General features: G+C 54.4%; 2 protein-coding genes across 2 annotated transcripts in view; both read right to left on the bottom strand.

Moving 5' to 3' along the window:
* Window positions 1–2,675: 2,675 nt before the first annotated feature.
* GPR119 (G protein-coupled receptor 119) lies at window positions 2,676–3,656 on the bottom strand. The gene has a single exon (XM_009334699.1). It carries the CDS (start codon window positions 3,654–3,656, stop codon window positions 2,676–2,678), a length of 981 nt encoding a protein of 326 aa, XP_009332974.1.
* A 4,933-nt stretch (window positions 3,657–8,589) lies between these two features.
* LOC103925905 (kidney mitochondrial carrier protein 1-like) overlaps window positions 8,590–17,526 on the bottom strand; it is a 14,324-nt gene continuing 5,387 nt past the window's right edge. Inside the window, exons 5-12 of the mRNA XM_009334707.1 lie at window positions 17,279–17,373; window positions 16,304–16,347; window positions 15,606–15,691; window positions 14,735–14,830; window positions 12,135–12,259; window positions 10,897–11,032; window positions 9,852–9,932; window positions 8,590–9,054 (exon numbers count right to left, since the gene is read on the bottom strand). Coding sequence (XP_009332982.1) covers window positions 9,013–9,054; window positions 9,852–9,932; window positions 10,897–11,032; window positions 12,135–12,259; window positions 14,735–14,830; window positions 15,606–15,691; window positions 16,304–16,347; window positions 17,279–17,373 — 705 coding nt within the window. The 3' untranslated portion in view covers window positions 8,590–9,012. The remainder of the gene's footprint in view (window positions 9,055–9,851; window positions 9,933–10,896; window positions 11,033–12,134; window positions 12,260–14,734; window positions 14,831–15,605; window positions 15,692–16,303; window positions 16,348–17,278; window positions 17,374–17,526) is intronic.

Genomic DNA, 17,526 nt, shown 5'->3' on the forward strand with positions numbered 1-17,526 from the left:
GGGTCGGTTCCGGGGCCCCCGGCTGCCCTGCAGCACGGTGCTGCTCCCGGGTTGACCGGCCTCGGGCGGAGGCGGCCGCTGGCTACCCACCCGAGGGCTGCGGCCCCGACCTCCCCCGGGTTATTAGGAATAGAGAGCAGGCTGGCAGAAATGCAGTTTATTCAGCTGAAGGACAGCAAGCGGGGGAAGCGCTCTTGCATCTTTCCCTCTTTTCCCCTCAGGGCGGTAATAATCCGTCCCTCCTCACCCCGTGGCCTCGGGTGCACCCACCCTCGTCCAGCCGCGCTCCCGCGGCCTCCCTGGAGCGCCTGGGCGATGCAGGGCGCTCGGTACCCGCAGGGTCACTGGGTGGCTGGAGCAGGGGGACAGATGCTCTCCGGGACAAGGGATGAAAGCAGGCACGGTCTCAGCGGGGGACGGCTGCTGGTCTGTGCTACCCTCAGTGGGATCTGGAGGTGTCTTCCAGGAATGGAGCCCCAACTACTCCAGCCTGCGAGCACCCTTTCCAGCCCAAGGCTTGGAAGAGACGGGAGACACGGGTCAGCGCCAGGGTGCGGATGCTTAGCAAGGGATCCTCCGCTGCAGGGAGGTGCTCTGTTTCCACCTGCACCACGTCCTCCACCCGCACGAGAGCTCGGCAGAAGCGTCTCCTCTCCCACCCAAGCCACCATGCTGTGTCTCTGTGGCACCGAGGAGGCTGCCTGAGCCGTGATCCCCGCTGTGGATGGGGACGCCGCGGTCACTACAGGCCTGCACAGCCAGGGCTCCTGCTCCCGTTGCTCGCGCTGTCCCAGATCTGCAGTCTCGTCTGGTTCTGTGCCCAGGCACAAATGCTGCCGACGGCTGGCCCCGCTCTGGGGCCGTGGGCAGCAGAGGCGGCAGTCAGCAAGCTCGGGAAGCAGCAAGAGGCCCACGCACAAAGCGTCTCTGTTCACACTGGGTACCCGCCCGCGACACTCCCTGCGGGAAGCACGTCAGAGGGAGGCACAGGACGGCTTCAGCATTGTCAGAGGCTCGGTGAGGATGGGTCGGCTTTGCGGTGGAGCTCAGGCTTCACCGAGAATAGGCAGCAAAGACATTGTACAGACAGATGATGTGTTGGTCCCCAGAACTGAGTCAGACTGGATCCGCCTACGAGGCATCAGTCCACCCACAGAGCCAGGACTGCTCTGTAGAGGCCTTCCCTCAGGCTCATTCCATGTTGTACAGCCAGGAACAGCGCCTGCCATGCGGTATTTGGTCTCGGGCCTTTCCCAGGCAGAGGTGAATGCCACAGAGGGCCTGTTGTTTGGGTTGGTTTTTTTTTTTTTAAAAGGCACTTTTATTTTTGCCTCTTCCTCTAGGATGGGGAAGGCCTCGGGACCAAGGCAGGCCCTGGATGCATACTGGATGTGGCCTTGAGCCTTCATGTCTACCGGTGGGGCAAATGACAGAGGTGGCAACAACTGCTATTTTATGCATAGCACCCTCGTTTTCAGATTAGGGTACGTTCTTAGCTAAGAAACCTCTTTTAAGGGAAATTTTCTTGCCACATGGATTAAATGGACATGATTTTACAAGAAGCAATTAAATATCATCATAGCCTCTGGCAGGGTCAGCAGTCTGGCCACCGCTGCAGTGTGGCAGGGCATGCAGAAGTGCTGTGTGCTCCCGTGGGATGAGTCAGTGTATAGGGACCCTTGCAGCCCCAAATCCAGCCCTACAGCCCTGGTGGGACAAAGCAGCCCTCCTGCATGGGGTTTTCCCTGGCTCCAAGGCAGCCGTTCCTCCTGCTCCTTTGCCACAGCTCAGCGTTCAGCCAGTTACTCATTAACTCGCTTTACAGCCCAAACCAAACAGCAACAGCACAGCCCGTGCTTCCCTGCACCTCTCCCAGGCATGCAGCGCCGGTGGCTGCTCCGCGCTCGCCATGTGCAGGTATAGCTGCTGCCAAGGAACAGCAGGAGCCCTCTCTGTGTCCCCGGTGCCACGGCAGAGAACCCATACCCCTCACCTCTGCCTCGGGTGGGCACAGCCCGGAGCAGGGGCGACCCTGCCGCCTTCTCTGCCTGCAGGTTTGACTGCAGCAGGGGACAGGTTTGGGGGACAGCCCAGGCTGCCGCTGTAGGATTGCGGGTTTGGTTTACGAAGGGCAGCGGCTGGGAGCGCCTGTGGTCCAGGACAGATTTAGGACATGCACACACCTCCCAGCCTCTGCTGCCTGGGCCAAGAGCCAAAGGCGACAGAGCCAATGCTCCACGAGCAGCCCTGCCCCGGGTGCCTGGGGCTCGTCGCCCAGAGAGCTGGCGCTGCAGGCAGAGGCGAGGGCAGGTGGATCCCGGGTCTGGTCAGGGGAAGCCGGGCAGTGATGTGTGAAAGATCTTAGCCTGTGGAGCGAGTGCTGAGGGCTTGGTCCCAGGAGACACAAGGCTGCTCTTGCTGAGGCTCTCCAGGCAAAATCTAATGTGTGCCACGCACCTGCAATTTGGGGTGCCTGGGGCTGGTGCAAAACGGGCTGTGCTGTGGCTCTGTGGGGCTGTGGGCAGGCTGGAATGTGGCCACGCTGATGTCTGGGAATTAGCATCCAGATTGGTCCCACCCCATCTGTGATCTCCTCCACAGCTGGCAGGCCCCAAGTTCATGGTCGCGATGCGGGAGATGAGCTGGAAAGCCGGTGACAGCCGCTCCTTACCGTGTCAGTCCTGGAGCCTCAGGCAGGACACAGTGGGGAGAGACTTGGTGCCTCTGCCAGGGAAACGGTGGCCGTTCCCCAAGTGAAGGAGGACTCTCCTCTTCACGCCCGCAGCCAGCTGGGAGAGCTGCAGCCGCATGTCCTTCTGCCAGTAGGAGTAGAGCAGGGGGTTGAGGAGGGAGTTGCACAGTCCCAGCAGCCAGAGGTAGTTCTCAATGACTTTGTGGGAGAGGCACTCAGAACAGACAGTTTGCACAATGCTGGCGATGAAGAACGGCAACCAGGACAGTGTGAAGCACCCGATGAGCACGGCAACGGTGCGCATAGCCTTCATGTCGCTGGTGGTGCGGGATGGGGGGCAGTCCCCCGCCAGCCCTGCGTGCTCCATTTCCCGGATATGCTGCGCATGCACAGAGGCAATTTTCAGAATGTCGCAGTAGAGATAAATGAAGAGAAAGAGTGCTGGGAAGAAGCCGACACAGAAGACTGTGAGCATGTAGGTGGGGTGGAAGACTCCGAAGAAGGAGCACTTCCTACTGGTGGAGATCTTCTGAAAGCCCGGGGTGAGGACCGGGAGGAAGCCGATGATGGCAGCAACCAGCCAGAGCCCCACCAAGCGCACCCCGACCCGCAGCCCTGTCACCAGCTGGAAATAGTGGAAGGGCTTCCTGATAGCCAGGTGCCTGTCGCACGCAACCAGAATCAGGGATAGGATAGAGGCAGCAGAAGAGGAGGTCACGAAAGCCATTCTCAGGACGCAGAAGATCTGGGGAGGATAAAAGGGCTGGGAAAACTCATCCGTGACCAGACCCAGGACCGTGAAGCCAACCATGGCATCTGCAACGGCGAGATTAAGGACAAAATAGAGTCCCTTGGAGCCGCTCTTCTGGATGAGGCAAAGGAGAGCGATGGCCACCAGCGCATTGGCAGCGATGATGAGCGAGGCCAGCACAGCGAGGATGGCTCCCAGGGCTGAGCTAGCCATTGCTGTTCCCTGTGGGGCACAGCCCAAGGACAGCGCGTCCCCAACACGATTCTAGGGCATCCCTCACCTGGGGCTTCTCGGCACGTACAGCTCAGCAGCCGGGCAGCAGGCAGCAGCGAGCGCAGCCCCTCGCTCTCCGGGTGGTGCAGAGAAAGCCCTGGGTGTGGTGGCGTCTCTCAGGCTGGGGAGCAGAGCTCTGCTGCGCAGCTGCCTGCCGGAAGGATCGGTGCACTCACAGCACCCGCTGTGCCCACAGAGGTCCCTCCCCTCCAGCCACGTTTCCAGACAACCCTGGAGCAGGGGGGTGAGCAGCGAGCGTCTGGGCAGGAAGCTGCCACGATGGCACACGGGGCGGTGGGCATCCCCCGCCAAGCACCAAGGAGCTTGAGCGGAGCCAGTGCCCTGCTTTGGCGCGGGTGCTGGTAACGGGGAACAAGCAAAGAGAGTTCCCAACGCCCAGCCCCGCTGGTAGGTGTAGGTGGCACAGCTCGCGGGGCTCCTGCGGGGTCACTGCCAGACCCAGGGCAGCCTCTTGCTGCAGGGACCAAGGGAACACCACAGAGCCCTTGTCGGAGCAGCAGCCACCAGCAGCCATAAAGGCGACCTGGTTATAATGGGGAAAAGTACTGACAAGAGATGTCTGCTAAAATACAGACGGAGAAAATGTCTGCCAGCCTGGGAACCCGGCGCATCCTTGGCAGGCGCAGGTGGGAAACTGCAGCACCCTTGAGAAGTGCAGCTGGGAGCCCAGGGCATCCTCGATAAGCCCAGAACAGAGAAACTGCCATAACCTACAAAGGGGCCTCCTAAGCAAGCAGAAGTCAACAACAGCTGTTCCAGGAGCTGGCGTCCTCTGCCGACTTACGGATCCACATAAAAGTAACTGGCTACCTACCCAAAACGAGCCCATCTCTCTCCGAGAGCTCCCCCTGCGTGAAGTTCTCTGCCCGATCCTTTGGACCCGCCAGGGATGCCTGGCTGACTCCAGGCGCCATGACGTGGATCATCTCCAAAGAGAGACTTCATCCGTCATCGATTGACCTCACTCCTGAGAGCAGCTTAATGAACTGTACCATAATACTTTGAATGAAATATATATACTTGCTACTAATACTAAAAAAAAAAAATATATATACACACACTTACTTTACTAATCCTAAGTGTATTTACCTTACTAATAGCAACTTGTAACAAAGAAATTCACAGAAACAAAGCCTCCGCATCCTTGTGTATCACAGAACCCAACGAAACCACCGCCACATCCTTTGCACTCCCGCGGGGTGGGTTACCCTCGCGGGCTGTGACTGTGACTGCTCCGTCCCTTTAAACAAAGTGCCACAAGCCACCTCTCCTGCCTCCTGAGCTGGAAAAACCCGAGCTGCCAGGAAACAGGGCAGGTTCGAGCCTTCCTCTGTCAAACAGTAACCTGAGGAGCGCAGGTGGACCGGGAGAAGCTGAGAGGGGGGCCCAGGGCGGGACGTGGCCAGGGGCAGGACGTGGGCACTGCGGTGGGGAGGAAAGATGCAGCAGACATACAAATTGTGGCCACTATGGATGGAGCTGTGAAGCGGGGAGCCTTAGCCCTGATGGGCGAGAGGGTATGAACCCCACGGCATGAGATCAAGGTGGAGAGGAGGTTAGACACAGAGGGAAGTGGCAGGACAGCTGGGGAGAAAGTACAAATACAAACTGGAGCCGCTGCCTCCCCGTGAGCAGATCCTTGCCCTGTCCCATACGTAGCGCGGCGGTAGCTCACCGAGACAGGGCTGTCCTGCTCTGCAGGGGCTCCTCCGTCCCACCTCACCAGGACAGAAGAGGTGTTTTCACAGGACCATGGCTCAGCAGCAGCCATGTCCAAGTTGTGATTCGCCAGCCATCACTGGCAGCAATTCCTCCTTCCCACCGTGCCGCTTCGTATTTCTACTCCACCATGCCCCTCCGCAGCGCAGCACCGCCTGCTTTCCCAGTTACAACCCTGAATGCTTCAAATCATGGCCTTTGTTAGACCCCAGCAGGCATTTCCCTTTTATCCTGCATCAGTCTAGCTGCTTTGATGGTTTTCATAAAGGGCTTAATCAAAAGCCTTTTGGAAACCCAGACAGACTAGATTAACTCCAGCTTCCTGGTCCGCATACTTGCTGACTCCTTCAGAAACCTCCCAGCAGATTTGAAGTCTGGATTCCTCCTCTTCCTCATCCATCAGCCATTGGCCCTTCCAGCACACCATAGTCATTTACGTCTCAAGTCTGCATTACAGTTTCTACCGGTGTGGCAAAGACATTGCGGTCACTGGCTGGTAGCTGAAAACAAACCTTCTTTCGAACCCCGTCCACACTTTTGACACTTCCCTAATGTGAGGAGAACTTTAAATGAGAGGCTACAAGCAAGAGCTTTGGCCTTTTCATCCTCAGGTCCCCCGACAATTTGGGGTGCAGGCCCAGCCCCCTGCTCACGTTCATTAAACACCCTGTCCTACCACCTCCTCCGCCAACGTTTCAGCTTGAGACCTACCCCCAAGCCTCCCCATCAGAAGCCTCCAACAGAGAAAGCCCTCTGAGCTCTTCCAAGTAAAAGCAGACAACCTTCATCGTCTTCACTTTTTTGAGCAGTCCTTTCATTCCTCTATTGCCCACCAGCCCCAAGGACTCCCTGGCAGGCTTCTCCCTTCTATCTGAAAGAGGACATGCCCTCAGATTTGGGGTTTTATCTCGGTAAGTGGATGCCTATGGTCCCTCTTTTGGTTTTGACCCGGTTTACTGCCATTTTTATATTTAATGTATCAGGGACCATGCATATTTCTACTTTCCACATTCGGGTAGGACTTTGATGGTTTTCCAGGGTGCCTTGGATACCACCTCCATGTCAGAGTTAAACCACGTGGACCTTTCTGTGGGTGCAAGGGGAAGGTCCCTTCCAGTGGCCATCTTCGATGGGGTATGCAGCATATAGGGTAAACACAGACTAACACTCACGCCTACGCCGTCTTCACAGCGCCTGCAATCGTTTTTCAGCCACTGAAGGTAGCGAGAAGTTAATGGCTTCGGGGCATGAACACAGCCCACACCGCTGACTGCGGGGCAGCACTGGCCGCAGCAGCTCAGGCACCGCCGCCTCCTGGGGCGGTAGCAGGGTCTGCGTCAACACGTGCTTGACATAACCAGGTACACAGACTGCTCAGCTACACTCTCACACTTCACTTGGCAAGGCACAGAAAAGGTTAGAAAGAGAAACACAAAAGCTTGAGCACATAAGACAAACATGTTTAGGGAGTGCTTCTAGGAAGGACATCCCGAGGCAATGAACCTCCTTCAAAAATGCCACATCTCCAGCAGCGCTACCCCCTCGCACAAGTGGTTATAATGCCGTTTATGGGTTGGGATTTTTGTTTCTAAACCAGCTAGCAAAATACTAATCTTCTAGCAACTGAGAAACCCGAAGTGACTCAGCTTTTCCTTGCTGCCGCCTGCAAAGGCAGGATGCTTTCGGGATGAAGGGCTTTATGACCACCCTCAGGAAACACCTGGCACGGTGCCGAGGTGTGCTCGCAACCAGCCGTCACCTCACCGTCCACCCGCAGAGATCGCCACCGCCGTACATTTACCTGCGGTTACTATTGACAAAGTGAGGCAGAGTGACGTGTGGCAACGTTTATGACAGCCAGTGCAATCAAAGCTCAGATAGGGGACACCTCCAGGGGCTGGGGACCACTCAGGCAAGCGGAAGGAATATCTCCAAAGCCCTCCAGGGGAGCTGATGCAATGGGGGGAGGAAGAGGGGAAAGAAGAGCCTCTTGCCAGACCTTACAGCTGAAAAATGCAAACAGCGAAGTGGCCGTGGGGACACTCTGCCGGCATTGCTGAGGAGCTCCTCGTAGCAGCCTGAAGAACGTGGGCAGGATAGCAACTGCAAATACCAAAGAACCGTCAGAGGATCAGTCCAAAAATGAACAGCAGCAGCAACATCCCATGGAGCTGCACAGAAGAAATGGCTCCAGAACTGAAGTTACAGAAACGCTGAAGAAAACCAAAAGAATGTAATGGACTACCATTAAAATACATCTCTCAAATAGACTCGTATTCATCCACCACGTAAGTATTTATTTACTTTGTAATATTTAGAAATCCTCTTCAAGAAGAGTAAAGCCAGGCGAGGCATATGAACCTCGTCCACTTTCAATCCACTGCTCCCCCTTTCTGGTAGCTTCTAAGTATACTTTAACTCTCAGAATGATCCTCCCAGCCTAGTTAGCTGTGGCCCTGTAGTAACACCTCTGTTCAAGGCATGATTTAAGTCCAAGAGCTTATTGGAGTCACCCTCCTTACGCATGCAGCTGGTACGAGGCAGCTATGCCTTTGCAAAACCACAGCAAACAATTCTCTCTCGTTTGTCCGGGCTGGATTTGGCTGAACATCCCTTGTGCAATTTGCAGAGAGAATCTTGGCTTACAGCACTCCCAGACAGAAGCGCTGCTGTGTGTCACAAGGGACCTTCATCCAAACTAAAGCCACCCCATAAAGAGGAAGGGCAGTAGGAACATGAGAGCTGTTTGCTTTCGTAGCCATACACATTTAATAAAAAACACAGAAAAGGATGACCAAAACACCTTGCTTGATGTTCTGCTTAGCACTAGCAATGTTAAAGCCACCATTTTAAAGTAGTGGGACATCTGAGTTCAGCTTTAAATCACATTACCTTGCTTTAAAAATGATATAAGCAAAAATAATAAAAGTAATAAGGTGAAGAGACTGAGGTTTTGCAAAACTGAGCTAAGAGTGCAACACCATAATTTTCTGACACTAACAATTAAACTTTGTTTTAGAAACATTTCTGTTGCAATGAATCCCAAAGATTGCTTTTATATATTTTTTTTTTTTTATTCCATCTGCTCTGGAATACACCTGGAGTAAATCTGCACAAACACAAACTCAAGCCATCCAGTCAATAAATAATTTAATGGGGTTACAGTTCCGCAAGAAAACATGACAGCACCTTTTCCCAGCCTCCAGTCTCACCCCGCAGGCATGGCAGAAAAATGCACACGAGCCAAACAACAAACCACAGCCGCACCAAAAGGCCACTGGAACGCACAGATCTTCACAGAAGATATTGCTTCAGGCCCAGACCCTTGTACACCGTCAATACTTGCCTCCGTGTGAAAAAACATGCAGCACCTGCCATCAGCCTCCCAGTTATACTTCAGCCAGATCATGCTCCGGGGACCATGCATTTGGGGGAGAGCCCAGACCCACATGTACCAAAACATCAAAACACGGGGATGGTGAAATGAAGAGGAAGGCTGCAGCAAAGCTCTCTGCTGCAAGTCTTGAAGGTGACTCTCATGAAATGAAGCCAGCTGTCAGAATGGAAGTCGCTTCAACTGCTCGTATGTGATAAAAAACTGAAGGGAACGTCAAGGAATTGGGCCAAATACATACGGCAGCTGCACCGGGCCTCCCGGCGTGACCAGGCCACGCCTGGCAAGGCAAGGCAGGTAGAGCATCAGCACAGTACAGCTGAAGACCAACGTGGGGAAGCCCCTCTCCCGGCAGCGTAAACTGGTCTGCACAAGTAGAAGAGAGAGCTGTGGGACAAGAGCTACCAGGAGAGGGAAGAGACTGACCCAGAAGCAAACTGGCCCAGGCTTGCCTAGACCACTGAGAAAGGGAGGTGGCTCTAGCCCGAGACTGGGACTTCTTTAAAATAAATTATGCACACAACTTCAGAGGGCAAAAAGGACTAGTACAGCAACACAGCAGCGCTGGTTCTGCAGAGCAGGTCAGCACCTGTCTCGGAGCAGCAGAACGTGCCCCAGGCTTCCCTCACAAAAGAGGAGCCCATCCAGAAACCGCAGCACCTCCAGGAGCTCAGGCCAAAGGGAAAGTCTCAAGCCAAGCACCTGAGAGCTCTCACTCTGCAGGAAACCACCCGTGCCGCTGCACTGGAAGTCCCTGCACCGGCCACCCAGAGAGCTGTTAGAAGCAGCAGTCACAACCAGTGGCATTTTTTGGCACTTGAACCAGCGGCAGCCACATCACAGCTTATGTCTGTCCAAGCAGGACAGGGAGTCCGCTTTGGGCTGCCACAGGGAAGACAAAGACGTGGCCCATCAAGGTGTCTGCTCCGTACTTCCCTTTACAGCTTGGTTTTCCCTGCCTGTCCATACCCGTGACCTCCCAGCAGCACACTGAAGGATACAATGATGTTCCAGGGACCGAGCCGAAGCCAGTTGGGCCAGAAACCTTTATAGAGTGCAAAGAAGCCCTCGCTCTTCCATGTCTGGGAGGAGACAAAAGGCAGATCAATCATGAGACACACCAGGCCCATGCTCTGCCCATCTCCCTGATGCCACGTGTGATATAATGGACCTTTACAGCTGCTGCACTAAGCAGACAGGCCAGTGGGGATGCAGTTCAGTTGTGTGAAGGGTCACTTACGGTATACGAACCTAATCAAACTGCATCACTGACAAAGTTTTGTCCCATAAGGTTGGGAGGATGCTCAAGCTGACGGCGACCTCAGGAAGGTGACTCTAGGCCCTTCTCTGGTTTGTCCAAAACACTGATTCTGCCCCTCTACTCTGCTCTGGTGAGACCCCCACCTGCAGTACTGCGTCCAGCTCTGGAGCTCTCAGCGTAAGACAGACACGGACCTGTTGGAGCGAGTCCAGAAGAGGTCCATGAAAATGATCAGAGGGATGGAACACCTCTCCTATGAGGACAGGCTGAGAGAGTTGGGGTTGTTCAGCCTGGAGAAGAGAAGGCTCCGGGGAGACCTTGTTGCAGCCTGTCAGTACTTAAAGGGGGCTTGTAAAAAAGATGGCGGCAAACTTTTTAGCAGGGCCTGTTGAGACAGGACAAGGGGGAATGGCTTTAAACTAAAGGGGGGCAGATTTAGCCTAGATATAAGGAAGAAAATTTTCACGCTGAGGGTGGTGAAACACTGGCCCAGGTTGCCCAGAGAGGTGGTGGATGCCCCATCCCTGGAAACATTCCAGGTCAGGCTGGACGGGGCTCTGAGCAATCTGATCTAGTTGAAGATGTCCCTGCCCAGGGCAGGGGGGTTGGACTAGATGGCCTTTAGAGGTCCCTTCCCACCCAAACTATTCTATGATTCTATTCTATAATTCTATAAGCACGTTCTGTCGCTGCAGAATCTAACTGCTCCCATCAGTGGCGTGTGGTGCCGCAATCTGGCCAGCCTCCTAAAGACAGGGATTTGCCCACCTCTCTCACCTCCTTACCTTCACAAGGCCATCCAGAGTGCCCTTATAGAGCTCCGTGCTGCCCACTATTGCCCGCTGGTTCATCATCCGTGTCCGCACCACATCCACAGGGTTGGAAGCAATGGCCCCAGCCAGCCCACATGTAAAACTGGAACTATATACACACCAAAACAGGAGAGAGGAACAGCTCTGAACACGGCCATTCTGGCTCAAACAGGCCTTGACATAAGCACAAGAGAGTACCCTTCGCTGGATTTTATGAAAGGCATTTAGCAATAAACATTAGCTGCACTACCTGTTCCCACCCATAAAACAGGCAGAGGCAGGAGCCATACCACCTCAGGGCCCCAGAGAGCTAGGGGAAGGGAAACGCTCAGCTTTGTCTAATCAAGACCCTCATCAGAGCCCACTGCCGGGTCTCCACAGTGGCAGCCTGCAGTCCAGCAAGCGTCTCTGGGTGCTGTCAAGGTGACACAGACCTGAAGGCAGCCTCTTGGAGGCGCACATCCTTCTCACCAGAGCAAACATTTCTTCGGGGCGGGGAAGGAGGGAGGAAGACCAAAGGCAGCAAGAGGGAGCATGCAGCTGCTAGTCTCCTCCCTCCACGTATGGTCTAGTGCTTGTCACCTTCAGCCCACAGCAGGCAAACCCAACAGAAGCACTGCAGCACCTCCAGCTAAAGTGTCTGCCAGAAGAATAGGAAAATGTAGGTGAAAAAAAGACTTTGGGAGGTCTCTAACCCACCCCCTGCTCAGAGCAGGCTGACTTCAAAACTTGGTCAGATTGCTCAGGGTCTCGTCAGCTTTGCAAGTCCCTGCTCATCTCACAAAGCTCTTAGAGCAATGGCTGCAAGCTGACAGTGTCTGTACAGATGAGGACCTAGGACTAGAGCAGCTCTTTCAACTGCCTGCTACAGGTAGTCACACACCCGCAACTCCTGCCTTGTTCATACCAGGGCACAGACATGGAGCGACAGCATTTCTGGTCATCAGCGAGCTGAAATCAAGCTGACATTTCACGTTACCAAAGGATTTCTGCCAGGCTCCTTCTCCAGGGAGGTCTCTCTGGGGATACTTGCTGGCCATTCTGAGCTGTGCCAGTCAACACAGCAGATCCCCCAGAAGTACCAAGCCTGTTGTCTGCAGCTCCAGAGCACTTGCTCTATAAACAGGTCTCACCCCAAATCCCACCTTGCTCCTCTGCTTCACACATCCCTGCCAAGCCTGGAGAGTGCAGCAGCTGCAGCAAATACTCACACAAAGTGGGCAAAGATGGTGTCACCCATCAGGCCTGACAGAATCAAGTGCTTCTTGGTGATGTCGTAGACTGGCAGTTCCACCCCGACCACGATGGCAGCTCTCTGAGCTGTTGGGACAACACCCTGCAGAGCAGAAACATCAGTCACAAGTGCAAACTGCTGCCTGGGGACTGCAGCTAGTATAACATCTGCCCCCAGCTTCCTCTCAGGGGCCTTTTGCTGACAGTCTACCTTGTATCCTCCTTGCCCTATCTTGCAGCTGTAGCTCTTCAGGTAGACCAGCTCACCGTCTCCCAACTTTATTCCAAAGCTAAGGAGGACTCCTCCACCCTGGCAGCATTACTCCAGCTAGATTAACTACACGCTGCTTCTCTCCTCCCAGCCACGAGCACACAGGAATCAGGCTACAATCCACTCACCTTCCCCCACCGAACAGTACCCACCAATTTCAATACCAGAAAAGATTCTGCACCGCAAGAAGAGCAGCTGTTTAAGGAGCCAGGTGGGGCTCCAGGTCCTCCTTGCTACAATAACAGCAGAGTCTGCTTTGTTACGGTTTCTGATTTAGGAGATTTTCAGATATTAGAAGAGTTGCTGCCAGCAGGGCATTGATCTGGGAACTGGCAAGACAATTACTGGAATTACTATGAGCTTAGGTAAGAGGAACCAGCTACCTTCTGTCTGAGAAATATCCCAGCAAACCCCTCATCAGGAACCAGACAAAAATACGTGCAAATCTTTACTGGCTTGCAGAACAAGGAGAGCATGGCAGCAATGCGGAGTTGTGCCATTTCACAGGAACCGTAACACCATCCAAGTAATTCAGGGAGACCCGTGGCATCATGAGAGAGCTCCCTGGTCACTGGGAGTGGGAGCGACCCTTCAGTGTGGCCGAATTATGAGCCAGCCCATCAGGACAGCCAGCCTTCTCACCACACAAAGCCAAAGCAGCTCTAAGAAGTAAAAGTACTTTTCAGGTTCATGGCTCCTGCTGTCCCCATCCCGCTGCGCTAATGCAGCGCCTGACCGTCTCCTCCTGGGTTCCTGCCTAACCCAACCCTGGCACAGCCAGCTCAAACATCCCCACAAGATGAATGCCAGAACTGGCGAGACTGGTGAGCACAAACGTCTTTGCCTCAACGTGAGGGAAGACTGGAGGGAGGAGACGGGTCACTGGGAGTGGGAGCGACCCTTCAGCGTGGCCGAATTACGAGCCAGCCCATCAGGACAGCCAGCCTTCTCACCACACAAAGCCAAAGCAGCTCTAGGAAGTAAAAGTACTTTTCAGGTTCATGGCTCCTGCCTGCCCCATCCCGCTGCGCTAATGCAGCGCCTGACCGTCTGTCTCCTCCTGGGTTCCTGCCTAACCCAACCCTGGCACAGCCAGCTCAAACATCCCCACAAGATGAATGCCAGAACTGGCGAGACTGGTGAGCACAAACGTCTTTGCCTCAACGTGAGGGAAGACTGGAGGGAGGAGACGGTGGTTGTCCCAGACCAGAGAGCAGCGAGACTAGCGTGATCCCTGGAATCCACCTCGAGATGATCTGTCTCTGCACCGTGTCCTGTCTGCAGCACACATCAGCAACGCAGAGGGTTTAATTTCTTTTCTAGTCCCTCTTCCCCTCTTGTGTGTCTTTGTCTAGAGAGCAGAATAATCTCAAAGTAAATATTGTGTCAACACTGGCAGTTGACTGACTCCTCCTCCCCTTCCCACACAGGACGCTGCAACAGCTATCTTTCTGTAAAAGACTTCAGTGACCATAAGAGGGAGAAATCAGACTGTTGCCTGGAAAAAAGCATTGGGATTCTGTAGTTCCCATACCTGACCTCACGACTCGGCAGACTGCTAGATAACTGAGCGTATAGAAGGCTCGTAACGGAAGAACAAAGTGAGGTTCTCTAACAAAAGCCTAAGAACCACTGCTAAAATCCAAACCGTAAGGCCTGAGCACTGGTAACTCTCATCTGCCTTCAAGCCCAAGAGCCTTACGTCACCAGCGTCCCCAAAAGCCACCGCTCCGTCCTACTCTTTGCATGCTCAGAGGGCACGTTTCAAGGGGTCTAAGACTGGGTAGACGGGGACACAGGGCAAATTTGTCCCTTTGGAATTTCAGAAAGTTACTGTATGTCATCAGTGCCTCTCCGGTTACTTGGAAGAACTCCTCTTCCTCCACGTGAGGAGGTGCTCAGCCGCTCATATTCAGAGGTAGGTAAATTGCCCTGCTCGCTGCGTGCAGGGTCACCTCCAACTGACTCCAAGATACACCAGGCTGAGCATCCTTCCTAAGGCAGACCACGGGGAGGATCCAGCCCCCAACGCTGGCCCATTCAAGGGACACTCATGTATTTGAAACTTTATGCACACCAGCTTCAGTCCTGGAAAGCAGGTCTGCCTGGCCCAGCGCTGATGCTGCCATAGCACTGACCCAACCTTCACCACAGACGTGCTTCTGTTTGTCCGGTAACCAGAAGCAGAACTTTGCTACTACCCTCGGTTCACAGTCCTCCAGGAGCTGCACCTGGGTGTAGCAAACGAGTTGAGGAAGCTGTTAGTTCTGCTACTAGTGGGGGGGGTTCCAGCAGCCTGGTGCTCACCCTCCAGAGGCCTCGGGTACCCTCCTGCTGGTAGATGTCGATGAAGCTGCCAATCATGCCACCCTGGAATAAACTGCCTTGAGCCTGCATTCGAATCTGAAAGAAACGTGAGAGTCAAGCGGGACCGCATCAGCGTGTGCCCAGGAGGGCAGAGATACCAGCTCAGTGGACCTCCTGGTAGAAAGAACAACCGAGCGACTCAGAGCAGACACCGCCCTCCACGTGCCCCCTCCCCGCAAACCACGCAGCAAATGATGACGGCAGGCAAGGAGCAGGGACAGCAACAGGGTGGAAGCACAGTGCAAAACTCAGACGAGACAGAGAAGTGACGGGCAAGGCCTTCCTGCTCCGAAAGCCTTCTGAGAAGGTTGATCTACACAGGGAGAAGCTTGGGAAAGTTCTCCAGGCTCTCTTTGCTCAGAGCAGAGCTACCTTGACCCAGTAACCCCACAGTAGGGAATGGAGGGGACCAGGCAGTCCCCACTGGACGCTGGTCACTCCACGTAACAGGTAGGCCTTTGCGGCAGTGTCAGCAAAGCACAGCACAGCGAGCAAAGGGAAAGGAGCCGAGGTCTGATGAACAGCTGGCTACCAGCCCACTCACCTTACCCAGTTGAGGTAACACAGCCTCCACCCCTTGCCATAAGAGATTTCATGATCTTTAAGACCCGCATTTTTAAAAAATCTGTTTATTGCTCTGCGCTTCTGTTCCCATTCATAAAAAACCCAGATGAGCAGAACTGATGCCAGCAGTGGCTCAGAGAACACCTCGGTGCAGCTGGGAGAGATGCATCTTCACTGGAAAGCAGCAACTTCTACACGTCAAACCACAGCCAGCCAGGAGCTGTCTCTGGCCGGGCAGACTTCTTACCTTCAGCACATCTGTCGGATTGGCAATCGCAGAGGAGATCACCCCCGAAACCACTCCGCAGATTACATTGATCAGCAACGTTTCATCTGCAATGAAGAAAAGAAAGTCAGATCCTAAAGATCTAAAGAGAAGGTGCACAGATTGTACCGAACAAGCAAGCAGCTCTGGGAAGAGCAGAGAAACTCAGTTCGCAAATCACATGGTGAAGTTGCACGAGCAGAGGCTGGCCAGCTACCATCAACTCATGGCAGATCTGTCCCCACACCTGCCAGAGACAGAGAGCAGCAGCTGAAACACTCAGCAAGACGCTCTCAGAGAGAAGCGGGTCTTACTGATGAGTCTAGCTGATCAGACAAGGAAAAGACTGTAATACATGAGAATTTTGAACAATTATCTGAGATTTCAGTGTCCAGTGACGCATTTCTCATGATGGAGACAAGCCAAGACAGAGGAAGACAGAAAGGGGCAACCCAACACTTCTCAAGGCAACCTGATGCCAATTGGTTTTGATCTGGAGCCCCAGCTGGCCACACTCAGAATATGCAGCCACCTCGAGAAAACAGAGAATAGGCAACCCAGGCAGAGAAAGTTAGATGCAATTAGTTCCGGGGGGCGGCTGGAATAATCCAAGACTTCCAGGCCCAATATTAGGGTGATGGTTACATTGGAAAAAGGCACAGCCCTTCGCTGGTACTGACCACGGCACTTCCCAGAGGAGACCAGGCCACTGGCTGCCCCAGGCCTGTAGGGAGACAAACATTCAGACAGCGGTACTCACAACTGGAAATGCTGCAACAGCAAGCAAGGAGAGACGCGCGGCCCAGCGTGCACGCACAGGGAGGGGTGCTACTGGAGAAGAGAGCAGCCCCTGGAAAGAAGCTCTAGTGCGCTGCACTTCCCAGTCCTCTCTCTGGCCTGCTGACCCGCCCGGACCGCCCATCCCGCTTTCCCAGGTGGGAACGGCGTTACTCGTGCATTCACTCATGTCACACCAGGGTTCAAAACCGCAGGCGCAGATCTCGGGGCTCCTTCAGTGAACACGCACCAGAATTCTGCTGCTCCGCTCTCTAGGCAGGAGCCACAGAGGCCCTCGTTACCAGAGGTGCGCAGGTCAAGAGCATTCGTGGTATCCCATCTCCACGGCTGGAGCCAAAGCTAAAGAGCCGGACAGCACAATTTCTATCCAGATGTGCTGCGTTCAGGCACAAGGACTCAAAGGCTCCAGCAGGGAGACAGGAGAGACTCGCTACTGAAGCTTTCAGTCCGTGTAACACATCTGATGTACAGACGGGACGCGACGTCTTCCCTGAGACTCATCAGAAAGGAGAGACGAGCCTGGGTCGATGATACTTTTTTTCAGCTCTGACTTTGCAAAACAGGAGTAAAGGCTGGGGAAAGGAGAGACCTGGCTGGAGGGGGAGGCGTTTGGGTAGGGACTGTGGGAGTGCCAAGCACAGCGAGATTCACGTCTGTATTGACACCTATCCTTGCTATTGCTGTACGAACAAAACCACAGCGCAAAGTAACAAGAACTCCATTTCTGTGGGAATCTACAGCTGGGAAGGACAGAGAAAGGAGTGAGCAACACCACACGGCAGAGAGAGCGCGAGACTTCACGCCGCGCCTCTGGCGAGACGAGAGGTGCCTGTACTGACACATTTACTGACACTGACCTTCCATGCGATCTACAAACAGCCGCTTCAAACTCTGGTAAATGCCAATCTTTATGGTGCCGTAAGATGCCTGTCTCAGCAACGCAGGGGCGATCCTGAGCGGGGGAACAAACGAAACCGTTGAACCCCGCCAGCGGGGCGGCCCTCCTTGCGGGCCCAGCGCAAGTCACTCCCCATCAGCCCCCAAACTGCAAGGGGCAGAGCGTGGGCCAGGCACGCCCCTGCCGCGGCTCAGACGCTCCCGAAAA

The sequence above is a fragment of the Pygoscelis adeliae genome, unplaced genomic scaffold (genome assembly GCF_000699105.1).
Source record: "Pygoscelis adeliae isolate BGI_AS28 unplaced genomic scaffold, ASM69910v1 Scaffold412, whole genome shotgun sequence".
NCBI lineage: Eukaryota > Metazoa > Chordata > Aves > Sphenisciformes > Spheniscidae > Pygoscelis > Pygoscelis adeliae.

Excerpts from the sequence above, each read along its gene's own strand:
- GPR119 (XM_009334699.1), bottom strand. The coding sequence starts at position 3,656 with ATGGCTAGCTCAGCCCTGGGAGCCATCCTCGCTGTGCTGGCCTCGCTC.